The sequence below is a fragment of the Notechis scutatus genome, chromosome 3, assembly GCF_049901735.1.
Source record: "Notechis scutatus isolate UNSWTSFEM ecotype Mainland chromosome 3, rNotScu1.2, whole genome shotgun sequence".
In the NCBI taxonomy this organism is placed as follows: domain Eukaryota; kingdom Metazoa; phylum Chordata; class Lepidosauria; order Squamata; family Elapidae; genus Notechis; species Notechis scutatus.
Genome location: NC_142011.1, coordinates 188,834,052 through 188,861,559, shown reverse-complemented (window position 1 = coordinate 188,861,559; position 27,508 = coordinate 188,834,052). Strand labels below are relative to the sequence as shown.

The following is a 27,508-nucleotide window of genomic DNA, read 5'->3' as shown; positions in this document are numbered from 1 at the left end:
TAATGTAATAATGTAAAACAAGCAACCCCCCAGCCTACTGCTTGGTGTACTTTTGTGATCTTATCTACTATTTTGGCTTCCAAATGTGTTTTTCTTCCTGGTTTTTTTTTAATACAGCAATTTTAATACATGTATAATTGTCTCTTCCATTATAGTCATTTTTTATCTCTTGTTTTGAATCATGTCAACATACTGTAACTCTTCCATCTGTTGTACATGCCTATAGTCCTCTCAAGCTTGGAAAAACAATTTGGTATTTTCCAGCAATCACAATGTGCTGTTGTTCTGGATGTATTTCTGTGACAATTCAGTCCAATTCTAGTTTATAAAATTTGGCTGTATTGTCTGTAGTTGGAGAGAAAAAAGAAAAAGTGCTTAAAAGCTCTCTTGAATAATTCCTCCATTTCTTCCTCAGCCATTTGCAGCATTTTTCTCCTAATACCAGGTGGCTACCAGAATATACTTGTTTATTTACTGAAATATAACATTAATGCAATGAAAGAGCCAAAAAAAAATTAGTTTCCCATTTCTATGCCAGATATTCTCACTTAATATAAAGAAAGGTTGTAAGGAGATGAGTTTTTTTAAAATATCTAAGAATTTTTCCACCTTTTTTAAATGAAACCTGGATCTATCTGTAAGATTTAGAATATTCTTTAAACATAGATTTGAAATGCCAGCACGAATCCGCTCTGGTTATTAGTCTTATACCTACTTTCAATGGAGATCTGCACCTATTTATAAGTCTACAGTCCATGGATGCCAAACTCAGTGCTTCACATTGATGTCACGTGATGTATCACAATGTTTTGTTTTTTTGCCTTTATGGAGCTGGGGGTTTATGTGGCCTACACATAATGCATCCAGCCCGTGGGCTGCCAGTTTGACATCCCTGGGACTCTATACTGTAGCTGAATTGGATTGAATGATCAACATTCTCACCACATTCACAATTATAAGCCAGAGTTCCCCAAACTTTCTGCCTTTCTGGTGAAGGGAAGGGGAAGAGGGGAGAGTTCTGTTCAAACGGGCAAGCAAGCAGTGGACACACACACCCGCTGCTCATGCAAATGGAGCACGCACACACAGGCTCACTCATTGCTCTTGCAAGAGGGGATGCGCATGCATTTGTGCACACTTGTTCTGACCCAAACTTGTTTCCAAGAGAGCAAACACAAGACAAAGGCAGCAGTGTAACCTTTTAATGTTTCATCTATGAATCCTGTTTCTTCACAGATAAAAGGCTGCTTCCAACTAATTAGCTCTGACAAGAAAGTGCCTTGCCAAGTTTTTGCAAGGCTGCCAAAAAACAACAGATAAGAAATAGTTTACAGTACAAGAGTCTTCAAATGCCAACTGTAATGTCCACGAGACTGAGTTTCAAAATGTCTTTGCTTCCTACAAAAAGCGTTCGCTTCACAGCTAGCTTTTATCTTCTTGAAGGAGGGGCCATTATTTGCAGCCTTACTCCCGAGTCACTCATGCTGTTGTAGCTGCTCTTTCCTGCGAGCAATCCTGAGCACACGCACACTTGGCACAGGCTCCTCGGGAACCTCCTCATCGCTGCTGTCAGCAGTCCATTCCCTAATGGTCCTGGCCCCTCATCTGAGTCCTTGCTCTCCTCAGCCACCCGCACCTGCTGCTGGCTAACCACAACAACACTTGTCCACCACTTCTGTGGCCCAGTTCCAATTGTCTCAAGGCCCGTTAGTGGGCCACGGCCCAGCAGTTGGACCCCCTGTTATAGGCAACTCACTATACTATAAAATAACAGAGTTAACAGAGTTGGAAAGGTTCTTGAAGGTCTTTTTGTCTAACCCCTTGCACAAACAGGAGGCCCGATATTATTCTGGATAAAGTGGTGGTACAATTTCTTCTTTATAGCCTCCATGGATGAATTAGAATAAATAGAATAATTGGTCTGATGATGTTTTGTATCCATAAACAGACATTGTGTCTGGCATTCAGTTTTTGGAAGGGATTGGATTATTAATTGTCTTTATGCGCGGATGACCCCATTGTCAGGATCAGAATATATGTGTTCCTTGGAAATGAATTATGAATATGGAAAACAAATTTTCCATAGTAAGGTTTATACTCTACAAAAAATTTCATCATCCCATACCTGTCATGCCCCTGGTGGAGACTGACTTTGAGGGAGAGAAGGAACAACTGACAGGGAGTGGAAGTGTGGCTCCAGAGGTTGTGGAGGAGGCTGGGGAAGGGCAGATGCCAGCTAAGCAGTCAGAGGAGGACCCAGGCCCATCCCCTCTCCATCCTAGGGCACGCAGAGAGGAGACGATAAGGGAGAGATGTGGTCTACTCAGGAGGAGGGGGCCTTGATCCTCTTCATGGGCTGCAGCTATGACAACTGAATAAGAGAACGGACCTGTGTACAGGCGAGCGCTGGAAACAAAGCATGGAAATATTTCTAGTTTATGGTTCCTCTCTGAGTTTGGCGTCCTTCCCACTGTGTGTTCTGTTATCTGTGGACATCCTCCATCCCTTATCTTGCCTGGTTTGTGCTGTTTTTTTTCCTCCTTCTTGTAACTGTTTGTGTGGGAGTTCTTTGTCTTCCGGGAAGGATATTCGGAGCTTGGAAGCAAAGTGAAGGAATAAAAGGGGCTTCACCTGTTTTCTGTGACTGTGTTTGTTTTGTATCCAGCCTTGGGTCATCACAATACCCTAAATGATCAGGTAGTTCTCCATGTATGATGACAATTGAGCCCCAAATTTCTATTTTACAAGGCAATTGTTAAAGAGAGTTGCACCCCATTTTACAAACGTTTCTGCCACAGGTGTTAAATGAATGACTTCAGTTTTTAAGTGAATCATAAGCTTAAGTGGTCTCTTAAGCAAATCTGGTTTCCCCCTATTGACTTTGTTTGTAGAAAGCCAGCTGGAAAGATTACAAATGGCAATCACATCAGTGCAACAGTAATAAATGCCTGCCGATTGCCAAGTGCCCAAACTTTGATCACGTGACAAAGGGGATGCTGCAATGGCTGTTAGTATGAACATTGTTCATGAGTTACTTTTGTCAGTGTTGTTGTGGCTTTGAATGGTCACTAAATGAATGGTTATAAGTTGAGGACTACCTGTACATGATTGTCGGTGCATTAAAGAAAGTTTAGAAAACAATGTATTAATCCAAGGTCTTCAAACTTGGCAAGTTTTAAGACCAACTCTCTTCATACTCTACATAAGTGACCTCTGTGATCATATTAAGAGCAACTGCATTCTCTTCGCTGATGATGTAAAGCTATTCAACACCACCAACAATACTGCTACCCTTCAAAAAGACCTCGACTATGTATCAGAATGGTCAAACAAATGGCAACTTCAAATCTCAGCAAATAAATGCTCTGTCTTACATATTGGCAAAAAAAATCAGAAAATAAAATACAGGCTGAATAGTCAAGACCTTGTTGATGATCCAAACTCTGTCAAGGACCTTGGAGTACTCATCTCTAATGATCTACGTGCTAAAGCCCACTGTAACTACATAGCCAAAAAGGCATTAAGAGTTGTTAACCTAATCCTGCGTAGCTTTTTCTCTGGTAATATCACACTACTAACTAGAGCATACAAAACATTTGCTAGACCAATTCTTGAATACAGCTCATCAGTCTGGAACCCACATTACATATCTGATATTAATACAGTTGAGAAAGTCCAGAAATATTTCACAGGAAGAGTTGTCCACTCCTCTACTCATTGCAGAATACCTTATGCCACCAGACTTGAAATTCTAGACCTAGAAAACTACGCCGCCTTCGGTCCGATCTAAGTATAGTATATAAAATCATACATTGCAATGTCCTACCTGTCAATGAATACTTCAGCTTCAACCATAACAACACAAGAGAAAACAATAGATACAAACTCAAGATTAATCGCACCAAACTTGATTGCAGGAAATACGACTTCAGCAACAGAGTGGTCAATGTCTGGAATACTCTACCTGACTCTCTGGTTTCTTCCTCAAACCCCAAAAACTTTAACCTTAGACTTTATACTATTGACCTCACCCCTTTCCTAAGAGGTCTGTAGGGAGCATGCATAAGCGCACCAATGTGCCTACCGTCCCTGTTCTATTGTTTCTTTTTATTTTTCTTATATGTATCCATTTCATATATTCATAACTATGTTTATACTTATACCTGTTATCTTATAATCACTTGACTAAATAAATAAACAAAGAAATAAATGAATGAATAAATAAGTTTAAGACTTGTGGACTTCAACTCCCAGAATTCCTGAGCTCCCAGAATTCCTGAACATAACTGGAAGAGGAATTCTGGGAATTGAAGTCCACCAGTCTTAAAGCTGTCAAGTTTGAAGACTCCTGTAATCTTAAGGAAGTTATCTGATTCTTCATCGTGCCTCCAGTTTTAAACAACTTTGAAAAGGCCAATTTTGTTTTGTCAATTGCTGGCAATGAAACTTAAGAGATTTAAGACTTAAGAGAGTGTTCCATTTGTAGGAACGATAAATAAAGTTGACATGACCCTTGTTTCCTTTAGGAAATAGGTGCTTAGGAAACAGCTTGCCTGTACTGAAAAGCCCATGTTTTTCAAATTTTGAACCTTTTGAGTCCTGCGTGTTTGAACTGAACTGTGAAGCGTAAATAGCATATGTTCTCAAGGACACTTTTTTTGGTGGGGGGAGTGTTTAATATTGCAAGGGGTTTCCCTTCCCTTTTCTTAGTAATTATAGACTATTCTCATTCTGTACTTACACTGCTACTAGAGAAATAAGGAGTTCAAAAGGAAGATGGTTCCAAAGCGGGGGGAAAGCACATACATTATAGATTCACAACATTTGGCTTCAAAGCAATAATAATTACACTTGTAGTGAAAAGGATGGGTGTTTCAAAGTAATTTCCATCTATCTTACTTTTGATATTGGTGAAATACTTTGAACTAAGAAGGAATTAAAAAAAGGGAAGTGCAGAAATAATGGCTTTTCCCCTCCCCCAAATAGAGCAGGTATGGGGAAAGGCATCATGATATAATGTTTTTGATAATCACATTGAGAAAACCCATGTTTTTCCCCCATTGGTTTAATAATCTAGGATAACAGGTATTGCCTAGTATGTGAGATAAATCTGATTCTCTCCCCACTTGTCTTGCTTATTCAAAAAGTTGAACAACTAAAGGCAAGTGTTTCCAGATTAAAATAAACATAATTTGTATTCTCTGTCTTGCACCACACTCAGACATGCAAAAAAATAAATAAATATATGAGCAGTATTCTAAAAAAACATCTTATCTTTAGATTTGCTTTTGTACATAAAGGTCTTTCATATGTAAATACTACTATGTTACGGTACAGCTTTGCTAAAGTAAGATATTTGGGCTCAATGCCATTTTTTTCTGTTTTATACATGTATTAAAAATATACAAACCAATTTAGTGCATTACTAATGATGTGCATTTGTCTCAGCTTTGTGAAATAGTTAGCAGGTAGCAGGGCAAAACATGAAATGGGACAGAATTCAAACATTTGTGAACATGTGGTATAAATAGATTTATTTTTTTTCTTATTCCTTTGCAAAGATATATTTATAGGTAAAATTGATAAAATGCCTTGGTTTGGAATGTTAGGCACCAAGTTACATGCAAATTGTAGTACAGGGTTTTATAAAAAGAAAATACTGAAGGTGTATCACTCAAATTTGGCAGGTTCAGAAAAATGAGAAAATGAAAGAAAACAAAATCGGCATAATCACCAATCCACTGGATGGATAATCTCAGAGGTGCCAGATGCTTTTTAATTATTCATTTTATGTTGTTGTTTTTAGGCTCTGTACATCGGGTCTTCTAACTTTATATATCATACACCATGGAAATCATTATTCACTTAATCAGCAAATGTATTATCCATTTTGGATAAATCATTAAAAGTAGAAATACAGAAAGCTCCCTGTTCTGTAGAATAGAAACTCTTATCATTTGTGATGGCAGTACGAGTGATAGCTGTGATGGCACATTGATTATAATGCAGTATTGTAGGCGAACTCTACCCACAGCCAGGAGTTTGATCCTAAATAGCTTGAGGTTGACTCAGCTTCCATCCTTCCGAGGTCTGTAAAATGGACCCAAATGGTTGGGGACAACATGCTGACATTGTAAACCACTTAGAGAGTGCTGTAAAGTGCTATGGAGTGATACATATGTCTAAGTGCTATTGCTATATTATATACATCCTCTTGCTTTAGGAAAGAGTAAATAGCCTTTAAGAAAAGGTTTATATTCACCAACAAAACACATGGTTTCATATAGAAGGTATAATAATCAAAATGTGATAGTAGGAAAGTCTCGCCTATAAAACCAGAGGATTGCCACCAGTGGTGTAGCTGACCCTTGTTAGCTAAGTTGAACCGGAATAAAATATCATCATAAGCTGTACATAAGCTGTACAGAAAGGTAGGCTGGTTGAATTAATAACATTTTGGATAACACAATCAGATAATAAAGGAGTTTATAAGAGTGGTTAATTCACTGTGGTATAATGTCTGCATGGGTGTGGTTATAAGATATGTTGATTTATAAGATGGCTTAGTAGGAAATTTGTAGTGTTGTTTCCTGATTGGTTCCTTTTCCAAGAAGTGGGAACAATGTGTCTTTGAAACTATTAGTCTTAGAAGTTTGTTTTATTTTACTAATGAACAAAAGAGAGGTAGAAATACAACTGCAAGAAGGAATTGACGCAACCTCATCGTGGATAAACATAACAATTAAAAAATGGAAAAACGGTCTGGAAATTATGTTACAAAAGTAAGAAAAGGTCTGGAAATTACATTTCATAAACAGGCAATTCCAAAACCTTTGAGCAAACTTGTCTCTTTGCCTCTTTGCTGGAAAAAGATTAATTCAACATGGCTCTTTTAATCCAGTACTGCATTTCAGGTGTAGACTGCTCCTTCCAGGTAATATAGCCCATACCCTTACTTATATCTTAAGAACTACCAAACACTGGTTATTATAACCAAGAAGAACTTACACGCTTTAACATATAGCAAGCATCACAGACTTATATTAAGAATTTAGTTGATAGTGTGACATTCAGCAAAAATAGGTCCTAACAAAACTATGAGAGTTGATGTTGCAACTCCTGAGTTACATCATTCCAACAAAAGGAAAATTATAAGCAACTCTTATCAAGTTTAACACTAATCAAGTGTACCTTCTGAAGGCATGCCAGTCCTTAGACTTTAGGACCAGCCCATTTCAGAGTAAAAAATCAGAGCTTTAACTTTTAACTAAAAACTGACCTTTAACTTTGTTACCAAGTAACTCATTTTCGTAGAATTGAACCCAAAGGATGGCAGTCCAATGGCATACAGTCAGTCCAATGGCATATAGGATGGCATACAGTCCAATTAAAAAATTAACAAGAATATTAAATGTAGCTTCACATAATTTCAGTTGTATCTTTCATATCCTTTGAACCTAACGGAGAGATAATTAAGAGCACTGTTCAAAGTTTGACAAATACTGGATCTAATAGGATGTCCTCCCAAGAATGATACATTTCAACGCTCTGTTTAATAATGGTCACAGGAGTTAATGTGCTCTTTCCTTTCTCAAATAATATAATTGGAGACCTAAACAGATTGCTTGAAGTTCACTGAATTGATTCTTGATCTGTCTTTTATCCGTTCTTGTTATATAATTTGAAGATTTAAGTAGAGCATTTATTTGTGTGTCTCTTTACACACACACACACACACACACACACACACACACACACACACACACACACACACTTTTGTAGCAAAGCAAGTTAAAAGTGGGCTTAGTTGTATGTGAAAAGTTATAGTGACCGGCTTATAGAAATGTTCTATACTTTTGGACATTTTTATTAATGACTTGAATGAAAAGTGGAAGAAATGGTTAGCCAGTGTTTAGAGGCTACTGTGATAGTTTACAATTTTATGAAAATAAAATTGAAAACAAGAGAGTTGTGTCAAGTTTTTTTTTAAATAAAGTTTTATTGAGTGTTAACAAAACAAATAAAACATCTTATTTGAGTACAGCATGGTTCCTGGTTATCACATTTCCATACGACACAATTTCATATGCATATTCATCTTATTCAACTTCATATCATATTACTCGTTTTTCAACTTCTCACTATTTCTCCCTTTACTTCTCTTAATTTTCTTTTATGATTATCTCATTTTATAAATACATAACAATACAGTTTTATCTCATAGATTATTTACTTATTTCATTTCTAACTCATTACAGTATTCTACTGTCACAACACTATCTTTTGTACCTTTGCAGAATCCTCACTTTTAACTTAATTTAGCCATTGTCTCTGTGTTTTCCAGCTGAGCAAATACCTTTAATCCTAGTACGTTTCCCCTTTTTCTTTATTTCCTGCTTTTGTCCCTCATGAGTTCTTTCCCTTTCTATCTTCCCCCCTTTTTCTCATGCCTTTTTTCATACCCTTCTCTCTCTAATTTTCCCTTCTGTGGTTTTCTTTTCTGCTCCTCCTTGCTGTTATACTTCCTTTTCAGACTATTTTTCTTTTTGGCTGTTCCCTTTATTCTCAAACTTTTAACTCCTTTCCCCCTTTTCCCCCTTATTACCACACTTTGCATTATTTGATCATTGAAAATGGCTTCTTCTTTGTCCCGCCCTTCTTGCTCTTGAAGCTTTTCCTTTTGCTTTTCATAGTTCAGGATCTCCATTTCAAGAAATTCAAATACGAAGCCAAAGGATCTTCCTCCCCTTTCTGCATCTTCTTTCTGTTTTTTAAGACTCATCTTCAATTCCCCAGGAATAATGCCATTTTAAACACTTTTGAATAACCACCCGATTGACTTTAAGTAAAAACAGAAGAAGAAAGAAAAGACCAATGCCAAAGACTTTTTTTTTATATCACCAAATGATCCTAGACTTTTCCTTCTTGTTTCTTTCCTTTACGTTTCCTTTCCGTGGGTTACTGTATCTTTTAATAAGGTTTCAGTTACAATGTATCCTCAGGAATCTTTTCAAAGTTTCAATGTTAATCCTCTTTATTTTTCCAGGTGGCACTCCATTTTTCCATTATTCCAAGTTCCACCCTTTTGCCTCCACTCTTTTCCTTTTTAGGGATTTAAAATGACCAAGGAAAAAATCTTTCTTTTCCTTTTCTTAGCCGTGGTTCTATGAATCCTAGGTAAGAAACTGCAAACAGATAGGTTTGTATTCTTTTTTTTTTATTGTTCCTAGTACAGTAACCGGCAAGCACAGTTAAACTGAACAAGGTTAGCACCGAAATCAATCATCTTTCAGTGTAATTTATCCCTTCACTCCACCCACCTAATCGCTGTCTGTCTCCGCCCTGCACTCGTGTCCCAAGTACCCTACTAACACTATAATTCTATGGTCTACATCACATACTAACTAAGCCACGATTCCCAACTACCCCTTACTCCTCCCGTTCCTGCAGTTGCTCTCTCTTTATTTATTTACCCACCCTGCCAAAAGCTGTCTTTATGAATTTATTAGTATGATGTTCCTCTTCATTAATGCTGCATCGCTGATTGTGGGTATGTAATGAAGTGTTTGTATTCCCCCCTCATCAATCTAAACTGGTCAGCGTGCAGACGTCATCTAGTAGGAATGTTTGTTTTTGTTTCATCTCCTTCAAGCCTTTAATCTTCCAATGCTGTCGAGAGAGTTGTTTTACGAAGCCCGACACCTTTTGACAATTAAATTTCAGCTTAAAGTTACCTATTAGTGTCAAAGTAAATTAATATAGATTTCTTTCCATATCATTTGTAATTGTCAATATAAAGGTTTTTAAAAAGGGGGTTTTAACCTCCTTTTCTCTCTCCTTCGCCGCTTAAAAGTCTTCTTTCAGAAGTATCCCTCTAAGTACTTTTAGATTCAGGGTACCTTGCTTAGATGTTCTCTGTTGTTTAGCCCAGTTGGTCCTGCTTTCCTCTTTGTCTTCCTCCTGCACAATCTTATCCAGCCGGGTTCTTCTTTGAGGTGGCCATTTCTGACCACCGCTGCAACTGCCTTCGGGAAGGGGAGTTTAGGCCAGACAAGGAGGAGAGATGCGGCTTCCCTCCACTTGGCTAGCAATCTCCCCCCTCTTCACCACCTTTAGGGGATGGCTTCAGCCCCGAATCCAAAGGATCAGGGCACTCCAGCGGCGAGCACAGATCGAAACCGTGCACGATCCCGGATTTCGGTCTGTCGCTGAAGAAACCCAAACTGGAAGAGAGAGTTGTGTCAAGTTTTAAGATAAATAAATTTAGTAGTGGGAAGGGCAATGATTTGGAGCAATAGTTGAAGGCAAACTGAATATAAGAAGGTTGCTACAGAAAAGGCTAATGAAAACTGAGGCTTAATAAATACATCATGGGAATAATATTTCTACTACATTCCGCATGAAGTTTTTAACAAAAGAATTCCATCAATCAAATTTTGTTGTAGAGGTTTTAATTGAAAAGGGACTTGGATCTGACAGCCTAAATACCCATTTGCAACGTGTTGCTTCCATGTTATATTAAAACAGTAAGAGAAAATTTATAAAATATTTAATAATAAATATACCCTCTCTGCTCAATGTTTCTTTATTTGTTTGTTGTTAAAAAAAATGAATGATGTTATATGATTATTCTTTACATAGTTAATATTATGCTTTAATATTATCATTTTTCTTCCCATCCTTTTTCTCTTTCCGGAAACAAAAATCACAGCAAACTATGGGCCAAATCCAATTTGCAAGGGTTGTTTGTCTTGCTCAAAAGACAATGGATGCATCAGATGTCAACATAAGTTGTTCTTCTTTCTACGAAGAGAGGGAATGAGACAATATGGGGAATGCTTGAATTCCTGCCCATTGGGATATTATGGTCTTCGAGCCCCAGACATGAACAGATGTTCAAGTAAGTTTTCGCTGCTTAATGTTTTGAAGTCTAAAATTCACTCACTTATGACTTCATTCTGAAAATGATTGCGTATGTAAAACTGAAATTCATAAATTATTACAAGAGTAAAGTGCATCTAATTCAAATGCAAAGAAAATGTCCATAGGATTTCAGCCAAATACCCCACAAGTGTTTGGCATTTCTCTAACTATATATTTTTAAATATCTTGCTGTAACTATTAATACTTGAAAGTTTGCTGGATTGTGTCAGTAAAATATCCATGAAATCTCTCTGATTTTAATCTCTCTGGATTCAATTTAGACTTAATATAGGAATTTAAGACAATTTTATATTTGTGAAAATGCAGGACGATACCTACAGTATATGCCAAAGGAAGCTTAGGGGATATTTAATATATGTTGTTTTTTTCACTCTCTACTAATTACAGAATGTTTCATTTTTTAAAAATAAAATATTCTTCTTAAAGTTGTGTTACTATTTGTCTCTGTTGCTAAAATTCTTAGTTGCATTTTTTCTCCTTTTCCTTACATTATTTTTTTGTTTGCTTTTTAATCAGTTTCTTTCTTCCTTCAAACTTCTGTTGGGGCTTGGAACCTATCAAGGAAGGAAAAAAGTCAACAAAGCTTATCCCAATTCTGCTTTAATTAAAGTTATAAAATCATCTTGTATTTCTTCTGTTGTATGACTTTAGACATTGTAACATAGAACAATATTTCTAATATTTATATTTATTAGAATTTGAGTCTAATTAAAGGATTTCCCTGGGTTTTTATTTAGTTGTTTGATACATGAGGTTGAATCAGTGAGGTGGAATGGAAAACTTTCCACTGTTTAATTTTTTTTTTTTTGTAAAATCAATAATAATAAAGAAAAAAAAAAAAAAAAAAAAAAAAAAAAATAGAAAAAAAAAATTTTAAAAAATTGCCCCTTACCCTTTTTCCCTAACAAAAAAAAAAAAAAAATAAAACCAAAAAAAAAAAAAAAAAAAGGGAACAGGTCAAATATTTAAATTTTGAAATTGTTCACCAGAAATGATGAGGGGCTTTTTTGGTTTGTTTAATGATTATAGAAGACTGAATTTTTATCAGTGTATTTGCTTAAAGAATATAGCAGGGGTGTCAAACTCGATTTCATTGAGAGCTGCATTAGGGTTGTGTTTGACCTTGGGGGCCTGGGATGGGTGTGGCCGGGATGGGCGTGGCCAGCTTGACATCAATCCTGTTGGGGGCACCATTTTTTATCTATCATCTACCTACCTACCTACCTGTCCATCTGTCTCCTATCACCTATCTATTGTATATTGTCTATTGTCTACCTCTATCATATATCATTGATAATTGTGTATGTGCAACTGCATAGTATTTAGAATGAGAGTGTCAAACTCATGGAGGGGGCATGGCCCACAGGCCTTGAGTTTGACAGCCCTGATTTAGAGTATCGAGGCATCTGGGAAGGAACCCCAAGCCATACTTCACCTCCATAGAAGGTTTAGCTGACAAATCGCTTTCCAAGCTCAATTCCTGGAGACTTAAATGGGCATATCCATTTAGTTCTGCATATATTGAAATAGTTTGTTATTGCATTCTGGGATAACTTCTGACTTTCCAATCTACTGTATAATCATGATTTTCCAAATATCTCCATCATAGTATTAATCAGTTTAACTTTCTAACTGAGGGTGGCAAGATGCTGCCTAGATGATCTTAAGGCTCAATCACTGGTACTTGGCTCAGCTGTTTTGCTTTTTGTTTTTAATTTCTTCCCAACTGGAACAATTTATTTATAATTCATACCAGAAGCTGAAAAGTTAAACCCTTCTTCCTCTCCACATTTAATATACCCCTGCAGCAGTGGTGGTATTCTACCGGTTCAGCCCGGTTTGGGCAAACTGGTAGTAAAAAAATGCTACCGTTCGGCTGAACCAGTATTTTCTTTTTTTCTTTTTTTCTTTCCTTTTTCCTCCCAATGATCAGCTGTTCCAATGATCAGCTGTGCTGGGATTCCTCTCGCTGTCTTACTGCTTCACCCAGGAGGCTTCCCTGATGCCCAGGAGGCAAAAAGGGAGGGCCCGTGGGGGGGGGTGCATGCTCTGTTTTTTGCCTCCTGGGCTTCAGGGAAGCCTTCTGGAAGCAAAAACCGGCTCCCAGGAGGCTTTCCTGAGGCCCAGGAGGCAAAAAAAGGAGTGGGAGGGGGTGCTGCAAAAAAGAAGAAGCCATGCCCACCCAGTCACATGACCATGCCCACCTAGCCATGCCCACTTAGCCAGTGGTAAAAATATTTGCCACTGAACCAGTGGTAAAAATATTTGCCATGCAGGTGCTATTACATACAATACTATTAGGTCATTCATTCTTTCTCACCTGGATCTACCTGACGAGTTTTTTCCTATGAAAAAAATGGATGTGCCAGGGCTATATACATCATCTTTAGATTAGAAAGTGTTCTTTTTTTCCTTGAATAAATAATAGGGTCATGGCAATTGGTCAAAGAACATATCTAGTTTGAGTGTAAATCTCCTTTGTTTACATTCTGCAATAATCAGTGTCCCTGATCATATACAATTGCTCACATCTTCTCTAAAAGTGGAGAGTTCTGTATTTAAACTAATTAATGATTCCTAGATATAGGTATGCTTATATACATTATTTGAATGTACATGCAAAGTACAACATTAGAGACTGTTTTTTTTTTTTAAATCAATCTATTACTGGCAACAGCAACTTTAAGAATTGGCTATTTACTTCTGGCATGAGCTAAATTAAAAAGCATTTGTTCTGGCTTATATTATTACCGATAGTTGAAACCAGCCGGAATATCTGGAGAATTATTTTTTACATCATTTCCATTGTCCATGCTTTCTACATGGAATCTAATGAATACAATAAAGCATTTTCCATTTCATTAAAATTGTAGCTTATGAAAGCCTTTCCCAGGCATGAGCTTTTATTTTTAAATACAAATTTAAAAGGATATAACAAAACTGAGAAATGCCACATTATAGTGCAATATGACCATAAATTAATTTCAAGAAAGTTAAAGTCTAAGAGTTTAAGTTTGCTAACTCCTGGGTAAATTGGGCAGATTGTCAAATCGTAGTGACAAATATGTAGTTGTACGAATATCTTGGTTCGAACATTACCCATAAATATGGTATCATAATGTCAAATGTTTGGATTATTTTGAATGAAATTCCTTAAACGCTGAAACAAGTCTTATGAAAGTTATCCATTTGAATAAATGTGTTCTGCAGTCCTACCTCTGTCTACATGGAAATATGTCCCATTAAACTTAAAAGGATGAGACCTTTGTTACCATTACATACGATTGCACTAACAAATTATGGTCAAGTTTTTATGCAATAGCCTCCTATCAATAAATCATGTTTATTCACAAACCAAATAATTATGTCTATGCCTGTATGCTCTTTGTTCAGTCTTCCTTCCATAACTGTCTGAAATCTTCACTGATGACATTAGTTTATGGAAAAATTGGAAAACCTCATTTTAAACCCTATTTCCTAATCAGCATGCAAAATCAATTTTGATAACATTCATCTACACATTTACTGATATTCTTTTGCATATACACAACTTATTAGTGTCCATATGTACAAATTAATAAGGAAGAAAAAAGAACACACACACACACACACACACACACACACACACAAACTGTAAGAAGGAAAGACATGGATAATGGATGGATTATGTGCCTACTTCTTGAAAAAGCTTGTCGCTACTCTAGCTGAATGTCTATGCACAAATTATGAGATATCTTTCAGAATGAGCTCCTTGCCCAATTTATGGTCATTAGCCACAGTCATACCTATTTTTAAAAATGGAGAACCTAGTCTAGTAGAAAATTACAGACCAATCTCTTTATGCTGCATCACCTATAAAGTAATGGAATCAATTATTAATGAATCCATCACCCTTGTTAGGTATAACATTGATACCAAATATGGTTTGGGTGAATAAATATATAAAACTTAGATATCATGGTTTAAGTGCTTATCACTTTAAGCACAATGCTGCAGGCAATTAGCCGATTAAGGGTGCGGTTAGAAGTTACAATATAAGGAAGCATTAGAAGCTGGAAAGCTTACTGCGACTAACTGTGTCTTACTGCGACTAATTGTGAGTGCCTGTGACTGAACTGTTCTTGTTTGCTACTGTTTGCTGATTTACTGCGTAATTCTACTGTTCTACTGTTTGAGCGTCTTGCTGAATATCCAGCGTTTGTTCCTCTGGAGAGAGCACCGGAGGAGGAGAAGATATCTTTATCGGCTGATAAAGATATTGCAAGGACTCTTAACTTGGACTGTAATAGTGAGTCTTACTGGATGGAAATACTGTGAATGACTTAATGGACTGAATGACAATGCTTTAAACTCTAAATGGATTAAAAACTATTTAAACTACAAACAGTGTTTTGTGTTCAGTGTGTGTATACTCTGGGGCCCTTCCACTCTCGTTTGGCTGTCTGGTTTGACTACTGCTGCAATACTCTGCTAGGGGTTAATCCCCAAAACACTAACAACCCTCCACTTAGAAACAGCCTGATTTCTAACAAGCAGTTTGGTTTCAGGAAAAAGTTGTCCTGTAATCTGCAACTATTACACTGCAGAAACATTTGGACCACACATCTTGACCAGGGTAAAGCAATAGATGCAATCTACATAGACTTCTGCAAAGCCTTTGATTCAGTAGTGCATGACAAACTACTGTTGAAACTAAGTTCTTATGGCATTTCCGGATTCCTGCACAAGTGGACAGCTGCATTCCTGTCAAATGGGCAACAAAGGGAGGGCCCTATCAAATCCAGCACCAGTTCACAGTGGTGTCCCCCAAGGCAGCGTTTTAAGATCCACACTCTTTCTGCTTTACATCAATGTCCTACGCGATCATATTAAAAGCAGCTGCATCCTCTTTGCTGATGACGTAAAAGTATTTAACACCACTGACAATGCTGCTGCCCTGCAAAGAAACCTTGACTATGTGTCAGTATGGTCACGTAATTGGCAACTCCAAATTTTAACTAATAAATCTCTGTCCTACACATTGGCAATAAAAACCAGAACACCAAATACAAGTTGGGCGGAAATGATCTCGTAGGCAACCCTCACTCTGTCAAGGACCTAGGAGTACTCATCTCAAATGATCTAAGCCCCAGAGCTCACTATAACAGCATTGCCAAAAAGGCTTTAAGAGTTGTTAACCTTATTTTATGAAACTTCTTCTCCGGTAACATTGAATTGCAAACTAGGGCATACAGAACCTTTGCCAGACCAATTCTTGAAGACAGCTCGTCTGCCTGGAACCCACACTGTATATTGGACATTAACACGATTGAGCTGGTTCAGAGGTATTTCTCGAGAAGAGTACTCTACTCCTCTACTCACAATAGTATTCCCTATGCCTCCAGGCTTGAAATTTTGGGCTTGGACAATCTGGAACTGCACCGCCTGCGGTCCGATCTAAGCATAGTTCACAAAATTGTTTGCTATAACATCTTGCCCGTCAATGACTTCTTCAGCTTCAATCACAATAATATATGGGCAAACAACAAATACAAACTCAAGGTAAACCATTCCAAACTCGATTGCAGAAAATATGACTTCAGCAACAGAGTGGTCAACATCTGGAACACCCTACCCGACTTCGTTGTTACAGCCTCAACCCCTCACAGCTTCAACCTCAAACTTTCTACCGTGGACCTCACTCCATTCTTAAAAGGTCCTTAAAGGGGCGTGCATAAGTGTCTGTACTGTCCCTGTCTTACTGTCCCCATTTATCTATATTTACTTTCTTTGTTCATGTTTACGTTCATACAGTACCTATACTTGTTATCTTGTACATGTTTGACAAACAAACAAACAAATAAAATAAATGTAAGAAGGAAAGAAAAAGTAAAAGAAAAACTATCAAAACCTTACATTCATTTTTTTTCTGTTTTATGCATACAAATCTCCACAAGAGGTTTCCAGTTAGCAATAAATATAGATACTATCTTTTCTCTAATCAGACAAGCCCGCTTGGTCATCCCAGAAAGTTCTATCATTTTCACCAAACATTTATCCATTGTAGTTATTGCCAATTTTTTCCATCTTTGCGCATGTAATAATCTCACTGCTGTATTTATATACAAAAACAAATTTCCATGGCTTTTTCCCAACTGTTGTCCATCAGCCTCAAGAGGAAGTCTTTGGTTTCAATTACATATTAATCTTTAAAATCTTCTAAATCAATGTTTGTATTTGCATCCAAAGTTGTTTAGCTCCACAAATCATGATGAAATGACTCTTTTTGTTTACATTTCTAATATCAGTTTGAAGTGCCTTTATACATTCTAGACAATTTCTGTGGTGCTATATATCAATGGTACAACATTTGATAAACGTTTTCTTTAAGATGATAACAGTTCAAATTTAAATCCTTTCAGCCACATGTTTTCCCCTTGTTCAATCTCTATGTTTGTAACCACAGTTTTTAGCCCACTTTATAAAACATTCTTTCACTTGTTCTTCTGTTTCATTTTTCAGTAAACGTTTATACATTTCAGCAATCACATGTTCATCATTTGTACACAATTCTACTTCAAACTTAGTTTTACCACGTTCAGTACCATAAACTCTTTTGTTTATTTTAATTCTTTCTGGTAACTGTAAATAAGAAAACCATTGGTAACTATATCCTTCTGCCACCAATTGTTCTCTTGATTTTATTTTGTATTCCTCTTGGCAAAATTCTAGTATAATGTGATATTTTTAGTTATTTGTGTTTGTGTATTATTTCTTGTCTATAAATTGCCCCTTGTGATGAGGGCAATAAATCTACGTTGTTGCTCAGGGATAAATTTTTGCAAACTATTTTCAACCTATCAGATAAAATGGTTGTAATCCTCAGTAAATTTTGTTTCTTTAAATATTCATTTTATTTCTTCAGAGAAATATCTTGTCCTTTAGACAAATTGGAATAATATTTCTGAAATGCTTTTTTGCATAGCCACATTATCCATTAGCACACCATCTCTCTATTGTACTTTCAATAACATCTCCTTTTTGTATTTTATATGCTTGCCACTTCTTTGGCTCGTGTACAAACTCAGTTTTCTTTTGCGTTACAGAATACATTTTTATTTCCATTTCTCTTACTGTTAACAGCCATCATTGTATAACCTTAATTTGCTGAGAAATACTTACAGTATGTTACCTGAAAATTCCTTTAATTCTTTTTTAAATTTTATCTCATCTGAAAAAAGTTTGTTTTTTTCTCTTGCATCTTCTTTTGGGAATTTGCTATTGTGTGTATTACTAACTTCTGCAAAAACTTTGCTTACATTCCAAACCCTTTTCAAACAGCAACTTTATCTAAATTATTTTCAAATAATTATCTTGATTTCTTGTTGCAGTCTTCCATTTTTGCTTTTTTTCCTGTAACGTTTCATTAATCTCCATCTAAAAGAACTAGATTTTCTTTTATAAACCAAACTCATGGGATTATGAACCCCAAATGTGTTGATAATTATGTTTTATTTCCCCTTAATAGCCAAATTCTTTGAAATCCAAATCATATCTATTCTTAAAAAGGATGTCCCAAAGGTGCTTTTTTCAAAGAGACAATTGGACTTCCTTGTTTTTCTTTGAAGAAGCTTTGCTTCTTATCCAAGAAGCTTCTTCAGCTCTGACTGGATGGTGGGGAATGGAAGGATTATTCTCCTTGCAGAAAACTGGTAATCTGCATTCTTTTAGCGAGTCATTAAGGCCCCCTGGACTGTATCCTCAGGGTCACCTAAGTAGTGCAAATGGGTATGGAGCCTTTTTGGAACTGTTGAAAGGACTGTGTTGTAGACTGAAGATAGACGATGTCGATGTCGTATTCCTCCCCCTCTGTTGAGAGAGGGCTTTTCAATTTTGACAAAGATGGCCTCTTTGAACCCTCTTTCAAACCAGAGGTCCTTTCTGTCCAACCAACAGAAAGAGGTACTCTTTTATCTTATATAATATTTCAATTTGAATTTCTTTAAGCACCATCACACATGGATCTTCAGTCTTGCTGCAAAACCCAACCTCTTGTCTTTTTTTTTTGTCAAAGTTTATCAGGTTGGAACACTTCTCTTCCTCCTCCTCCTCCTCCTCCTCCTCCTCCTCCTCCTCCTCCTCCTTCTCCTCCTCCTCCTCCTCCTCCTCCTCCACCCCCTCCTCCTCCTCCTCCTCCTCCCTCTAGCAAATCCTGTATTTAGTCTACAAATTTTATCAGTTTTTGCCTCCGTATTCTCTTCATCCCATTCAACAAAATGGAATTTAAAAATTTAAAATATTTTTACCTCAACAGACTAAGGCAAAAGTACATAATTTGTACAATGGACATTATAGACAACCCTTTCTGATTTACATTGAGCCTGTTTCTACAAAATTTTGGCAATATGCTTCACTTTAAAAGTAAAGTTAAAATGGGATATAGCAACATGGAGCAATAAATCTTTCTCAAATTACAAAAGTTAAAACAACAAAACAGGTTAGGAAACAACAACTTACTGTAAAGGTAAAGGTTTCCCTCGCACATAGCTCTAGGGGACGGTGCTCGTCTCCTACAAGGCCGAAGAACCAGTGCTGTTCGAAGACACCTCCGTGGTCATGTGGCCAGCATGACTAAATGCCAAAGGTATACGGAACACTGTTAACTCCACCAAAATGGTCCCTATTTTTACATGCTTTCGAACTGCTAGATTGGCAGAAGCTGGGACAAGTAACGGGAGCTCACTCCATTATGTGATGCTAGGGATTCAGACTGCCGAACTGCCGACCTTTCTGATCGACAAGCTCAGCATTTTAGCCACTGAGCCACCGCATCCCTTACAATTTACTGTGTATTCACCTATATTTAAGAGCTAGTTGCCTGATCCATATTGTGACAACTGCATGCAGGAAAGGGTTAACTCTTCCTCCCAACCCCTTTGTTTATAAATGCCTACATATATTCTGCATATGGATGATTTAAAAAGATCTATTGATGTTAATGGGTTTTAAAAAAACCAACCATGCATCCATGCGAGGTGTGCATGAAATGTTTATAGAAGGCTATCTATGAGAAAGGGAATAAGATATTTGTTCCACACATATGATCTGAAATGTGTGAACCATCTGTGCATTTATTCTAGGGTAAAATAAATCTGGAGGAGCTGCCACACTTATTTAAAAGTCATGTAACCTCTTATGAGTTGGGCAAACTTCAGTGTTATTCAAGTCATTTGGAAATGGGAAATCTGGCTGAAGCATTCAATCCATCAGTCTTCTCCAATCGGATGTTCTAGCTCTGTATTTCTCAGTATTTCTTGGCAACTTTAAGAAGCATGGACTTCAACTTCAGATTTCCACAGCTAGCAGCTTCCAGAATTCTCTAGCATACTTACTAGGGAATTCTGAGAGTTGAAGGCCATTCATCTTAAAGTTGCCAAGTTTGATAAAACACTGTCCTATATGTTTGGGGATTCTTAAATCCCAGAATTCCCTTTGGCCTGGCTTGAAGTTGAAGATCCTGAGAATTGTCCTATGATTATAATTTGAGGGACTACAACTGAGTATTCGCATCTTGCTCCCTTCTGGCATTATATTGTTTCATAAGCTACCAAACTCAAATGCAATGTATTTTTTCTCTTTAGGATGCAGAATAGAGAACTGTGATTCTTGTTTTAGTCGAGATTTTTGCACTAAATGCAAACCTGGCTTTTATCTCTACCGAGGCCGTTGCTTTGGAGAATGTCCCGATGGTTTTGTCCATTTAGATGAAGCTATGGAATGTGTGGGTGAGTACTTACTTAGACATGATTTGTGTTATATTGTCCTTCTTGGATTACATTATGCCAAAACATAAATGCAAATATAGTTTTTTTCCCCTGTGCTATCACTCTGCTGAACACTTAATTCCCACAGCACTGTCTCATTTCTCATCTTTTCTCATCTTCTCTACTATCTTCTCCTATTGGTTTCTTATGATTTATCAGTTGTTGTTTGTAACTTATGATTAATGATTGTAACTATGATTTATTATTTACGTTTCATTCAGATAAACTTCTGTACCGGGCTATTTTTTTTTCCTTTTTTTTTATCACCTCAAAGAGAATTCTTAAACAATATATCTTTTCCCAAGCTACTTTTCTCACAATGCCTTTCTCCCCTACCCTTCTGCATTTCAGCTGTTGCATGAAACTGACCATATCTTAGTCAGTTTTATACTGAAGGCTGCTTCTTCTTGTAAATGCAGGCATTGGTTGTGAAGTTACTTTTTCATCTCTGTTGTTACATTCACAATTGTGAATTGTTGCTGTCTAAGGCCGTCATTAAACAAAGACTACCTGTATCTGCAAAATATCAATGTTTGCTTTGACCACAGCTGATATCACCCATTTTCTATAAATCTGTTTACTATAAAAATAGTATTCACATGAGAAGAAGTCTCAGAACAGCCTTCTCAACTGCCAGCAGGGCATCTTCACTTACATATTAGAATGTCATGGCATGGCATGGCGTGGCATGGCATAGAATAGAATTCTTTATTGGTCAAGTGTGATTGGACACAAGGAATTTGTCTTAGGTGCATAAACTCTCTACTAGTTTCCTTTCCCTCTGCAAATGTAATCACATATAATCCTAGAGTATGTTACATGTTGTGTGTTTGCTGCATAGACAAAGTACATCAGCCATTGATATAATGGTAGATCATCTTCAAGCAGTGGTGGCAAGGATATCAGAATTACAATTTTTTTATTTTGCATTATTTGAATTATTGACAAACATGTTGGTATGTGTAACTGTCTGTGTATTTAAGTAAAATAATTATCTTTTAATAGTTTGATGTAGGTTTACAAGTTTATCCATTACATCACTGCACTAAAATGTTGGCTATTGCTCAGTGCATAAGCTAAATGGAGATGGCTAATGTGCTATAATAAAGTTAAAGCAGCGCAATTCATCTGACTGTTAATAAATCTAGAATAATGGGTCCCAGGGAAATATCTGTTTCTGAAACCTGATGGCATTTCTCCAAATAAATCATAAGGATGCTCTGAAGACTTTTGGACACTCCTGTTTTTGGTTACTGTGCAATTTAAGAAATATTTTGGTCCAACAAGTCAGTTTTGACTCCTGGCAACAATTCCCTGCAGTTTTCTTGGCAGTATTTTTCATAAATGGCTTGCCATTCCTGTCTTCTTGAGGCTGGGAGAAGTGACTGGCCAAGGTCACACAGCTGATGTTGTCACTAAGGTGAAGCTAGGATTTATCACCTCCTGGTTTATATCCCAGAGCTTTTTACCACCACAACAAATTGGCTCACAATTTAAGATACTATGGGTTACTATAAAGTAATCTTCTTTGTTATTAAGCTATTATTTGTGGTAACAGGAAACTATATTAAATCTTTATTAGGAAGTCATCTAGAGGTGGCTAGAAAAGTATTTTGTATATGTTAATTCATTCCATGTAAATGTTCACTATACTAACTGAATCCTGTCTAGATTTTATTGGTGATAATGGTTATTAAGTGCCTTTTTTGGCTGCAAGTTTTTGAGAAAATTGGAAAATTACATAACAGACTTTAGTACCTAACATTAGTTAGCAAGCACGGCTGAAATTTAATGTTTGCCCAAAGTATATGAAGATCTTTAGTGTTCAATTTTATTTTTATTTTTCTAAGATTTGAAATAGAAGAATTGTGGCATATAAATTATCTTTGCATCAACTATATCCTTCTTTGAATTTCCACAAGTTGCACCTAACTTTTCCCAAGGCTTTCAAGTAAAGACTTGGAAATCAATTAATCAGAATAGCTCAGTACAATTAATTCTAGAATTTTTCCACCCTAGTGCTTTAAAATATTCACATGAAGTATGACTGATGATAAGATGAGTTGTTTCAGTTAATCTGAATAATTTGAATTATATTTTGGCTGTATTTCCTGTTTTCTTTAAGCAATCAATTTTAAGCCTATCCAGATATTAATTAATTAAACATAAGCTTTCAAATTCTCGTGGATTCTTCATTAGCTAGGGCAGGGGTGTCAAACTCGCATCATCACAGCGGCGTCACATGATGTATCACAACCTTTCCCCCCTTTGCTAAAACAGCCATGGGCGTGGCCAGTGTGTGACAAATCTGGCCTGCGGGCCGCAAGTTTCACAGCCCTGAGCTAGGGAGTAAACCTAATTAAAAGTTTCCGTGTTTTAATTTCCCCCCCCAGGGTCAGGGGTGGGTTGCTGGGGGTTTGCAGGAGTTCAGGAGAGCCTCTAGCTAAGATTCTGTGCAGCTTGGAGAACCCCCAAATCCCATGCCTGGCTGGCCCTGCCCACCCCTCCCCTCACAGGAGTCCCCATGGGGCCCATTTTGGATGCAGGGAAGTGCAGGGCATGCGTGGAGGCTTGGGGAGGGCAAAAAACAGGCCTCCTGGAAGTTTGGGAAGGCCAGAAATGGGCCCGTTTCCGGCTTCCAGAGAGCCTCCAGAGTCGGGGGAGACTGTGTTTGCCTTCCCGGAAGCTCGAGGAAAGCCTCCAGAGCCTGGGGAGGGCAAAAATGCTCCCCCCGGCTGTGGTGCAGGAGACTGACTGGCCACCCCCACCTTGGTCACGCCCACCCGCCAACCTGGCAGAGAACTCTTTGCTAACATTTTTGAAGCCCACCTCTGCCCAGGGTCCTATATTCTGGAGGGTGCAAATGTTAGAAGACAAGAATGCTAACTGGTGTGTGTGTGTGTGTGTGTTGTTTTTTCCAGAAGGTTGTCAAGTGGGCCCCTGGAGTGAGTGGGCAGTTTGCAGCACAAATAACAAGACCTGTGGATTTAAGTGGGGCTTGGAAACGAGAACGAGGCAAATTGTAAAAAAGCCGGCGAAAGACACGATACCATGTCCCACCATTGCAGAGTCCAGAAGATGCAAAATGGCCTTGAGACACTGCCCAGGAGGTAAGGATCTTAAATGTTCAAACGAATATTGTAAGCACTTACTTCTGACTAAAGCTGGCCTTACTTAAGTTAGTTAGTTAGTTAACTTTATTGTCATTGCACCTCGTACAACGAAATCAAACACCATCTTCAGTGCACATCATGACCATGACCATGAAAATAAACACAAACACACATCCTTCACCCTCCACACATTCAACCGAAAACCCCCGACACCGCACCAACACTGCCCTATACAGCAGAATTCAAAAGATCTACTGCCCTGGGATAGAAGATGTTTTTCAGCCTATTTGTCCTTGTTTTTATTATCCTGTACCGTCTGCCAGATGGTAATAGTTCAAAAAACAAAAAAAGGGTGTGCAGGATGAGATGGATCTTTGAGAATGTTTTGAACTTTCTTAAGGCAGCGGGAGCTATAAAGCTCTTCCAAAGAGGAGAGAGGGCAACCAATGATCTTCTGGGCAATGACATTAACCCTTTGGACTGCTTTCCTATCTGCCACTGTGCAATTGGCAAACCATTCAGAGTATGGTTTTTTAAGTATGAGTTTTTAAAGTTTTTTTAAGTATGAGATATTGAGTGTTTTCCTTTATTTCTTTATTTTAAATCAAGCACTGAGGCTCCTTTTCTTTTAATACACATATGCTGAAACACAGACTGTATCAGAAGAGGTAGAGCAAAGGAATGGAATTTTGAAGCATCCTACATAGAATCTTGTTCTGTAGTAATGTAGGACCAGGTTTTGTTAATATAGGTAGTCCTCGACTTACAACAGTTTCATTTAGTGACCGTTCAAAGTTACAACAACACTGAAAAAGTGACTTATGACCATTTTTCACACTTATGACCATTGCAGCATCCCCATGGTCACCTGATCAAAATACAGATGATTGGCAACTGACTCATATTTATGGCAGTTCCAATGTCCCAGGGCCATGTGTTCGACCTTCTGACAAGCCAAGTCAAAGTCAATGGGGAATCTAGATTCACTTAACAACCAGGTTACTAACTTAACAACTGTAAGGATTCACTTAACAACTTTGGCAAGAAAGGTCATAAAATGGGGGAGGGGGGACTCACTTAACAAATGTTTCACTTAGCACCATAAATTTTGGGCTCAATTGTGGTCGTAACTTGAGGACTACCTGTAAACTGCAAGTCATATTACAGCCCAAATCTATATCCGTGTGAGCAGAAGTACTATGAATTCAGTGACACTTGCTTCCAAGTTATTATGTGCAGCAACTTTCCCCAAGATGGCGCCCACCAGATGGATTTTATTATACTTCTGCATAGCTTTGTTGGTTTGGAAATGGATGATCCGCAGGCCAACCCATCTGGAGAAACAGGAAAACTTACATAGTGTTTTGTAGATTTAATTGGACAGCTTTTTAATGCAATATGATTTAATAGTCAGCTGACATACTTTTGTAGCCCATTTGTGGTCAGGGATAGATTGTTCCTATATTTTGCTGCCTTCTATAATTAATTATGATTTGACTGGATGTTTTTTTCAAACTTTATAAAATTAACCACCTCTTTCGCTCTCTGCTCATTCTTGTTAATTACAGAGGAAATACTGAAGGATTAAGAGAGAGAACTATTTTGTTAAAAATGAGGGTTTTTAAAAAACTTCCTAATATTCTTAATTTTATAAACTCATAGCAACGTGCAATATAAGTATTAGTTTATGTAACCAAAGGCACTAATAAAGTGGGATGGATTAAACCAAAACCAGGAAGTAAAGAGGGAATGGGGTCAAATGTGCATTATGACATATGCTTTCTATTTCAGTTTGTTTTGTTTATATTTCGTCGGTACACTTTATGTGGTCTGCTTTAACACACTAGGACCCATTTATTTAGCTCCATGCAGGAGGAATGGTTTTTTTCTTTGATCCTGTAACTGAGCAATCAGACATACTTGAATGTGGATTAAAATGGTTTATAGTATCCCTTTTGTTTTTATGCATGGTATTATACTTGCAAATGCCTTTTTTCATTTTATTATTCTCGGGAGAATCTTGAAGAATCAAACTGGAAATCTGAAGTAGTCAACTATAAAATTTTCTAATGGCTTTATGGATTTGCTTGGATTTTCAATTTAGTATTAAGCAAACTTTAAAAAAAATCCCAGTATCTTCTTTCCTATTTTTCAACTGGTTTCTCTTTCCTCTGACATACAAACTATTTGATAGGTGGGTCCAGTCCAAGCAATCCAGGAAGGAAATAAGGGTGGTATGTCCACTGCCAATAAGAGGTTGATAAAAATAGATATAGAAGTGAAAAGACCCGAAAAAAGTAGGAAGGAGAGAATATTGACTTGGAGATTGCTTAAGAAACAGTGGTGGTATTCAAATTTTTTTACTACCAGTTCTGTGGGTGTGGTTTGGTGGGCATGGCATGGCTTGGTGGGCATGGCAGGGGAAGAATATACTGCAAACTCTCCATTGCCTCGCCATCCCACTAACCTGCTTTCCAGCTCCGTTCTCCTAGGCAGGAAACAAAAGAAGATCCAACCAATCAGCTGGGACTCGGGAGGCAGAGAATAGATAGGGAGCGGGGCCAACCAGAGGTGGTATTTACCGGTTCTCCTAACTACTCAAAATTTCCACTACCTGTTCTCCAGAACCTGCCAGAACTGGCTGAATACCACCTCTGCATATAAAGTTCAAAACTTTTATCTGAGATTCACAGATGTCATTTTGAAATATTCCAGGTCTTCCAGTATGCACCTAGTAGCCACGTTTAGCCTGATATGTTTTCTTGTGTGCAAATAAAACACAAATGGATGGTCTCAACCTGGATTTCTCTTAGTTTTAATTTTGCTTGATATGTTCATTTACATATCATTTTTTTAAAGAAAGGAGAAAACAGTTGATATGGAAATTCATTCTGATTTTGGATCTAGTTCTTCTTTTGCTTGGATTTTTCAATGAAATTTTGCCTCATAACACTTTTCGCCTGTGGTTTTCTGAAGTAATAGTTTTACTTGGATTAGTAAATATTATTAATGAACCACACAATTACTCAGGCTAAAATAACTACTGAAGCTAATAAGGACATGCCGATGAACAACAAAGTGAAATGTTGAAGTATTTCCCTTGTCTAACATACAATTTGAGTTTTCAGTGCTAACAAAATATAATGTTTTCTTTGTTCTCTATTGAATCCATATTATTTTGCAATATATTTTTATAATGTTACTTAACAACATATGACAGTTCTTTTCCCTTCTGTTGGTGGAACAAATGTTCCACCAACAGAACAACATCAAATCAATTATATGTGGTCCATTTTCTACCCAAAACAACCCACACAACATCAAATCAATTATATGTGGTTCATTTTCTACTCAGAACAATATTTCTAATCAGTGCTAGAAGACACCTAAATGAGTTAGTTTGGATTACATAATGACAACTTTTCTGAGCTTGGTTGTTTTTGGATGTATTCAATTTTCAATTTCTAGAAGACACTAAGTTGAAGAACATTGCCTTAGTCACAGGCATCAGGAAAAAAATGTTATTTTTTCAACTGCTTTTTCAGTTAATTGAATTTTAAATATCTCCAGGCTTACATATTTTGGAATGGTGCCTCAAATAATAGAGGAAAACATGATGATTTGGTGATGTGTAATTAATAAAATCAA

At 37.2% G+C, this 27,508-nt stretch overlaps 1 protein-coding gene across 1 annotated transcript in view; it reads left to right on the top strand.

Moving 5' to 3' along the window:
* RSPO2 (R-spondin 2) overlaps positions 1 to 27,508 on the top strand; it is a 121,286-nt gene that overhangs the window by 61,849 nt on the left and 31,929 nt on the right. Inside the window, exons 2-4 of the mRNA XM_026688958.2 lie at positions 10,712 to 10,900; positions 20,565 to 20,708; positions 23,669 to 23,857. Of these exons, the coding sequence (XP_026544743.1) occupies positions 10,712 to 10,900; positions 20,565 to 20,708; positions 23,669 to 23,857 (522 nt within the window). The remainder of the gene's footprint in view (positions 1 to 10,711; positions 10,901 to 20,564; positions 20,709 to 23,668; positions 23,858 to 27,508) is intronic.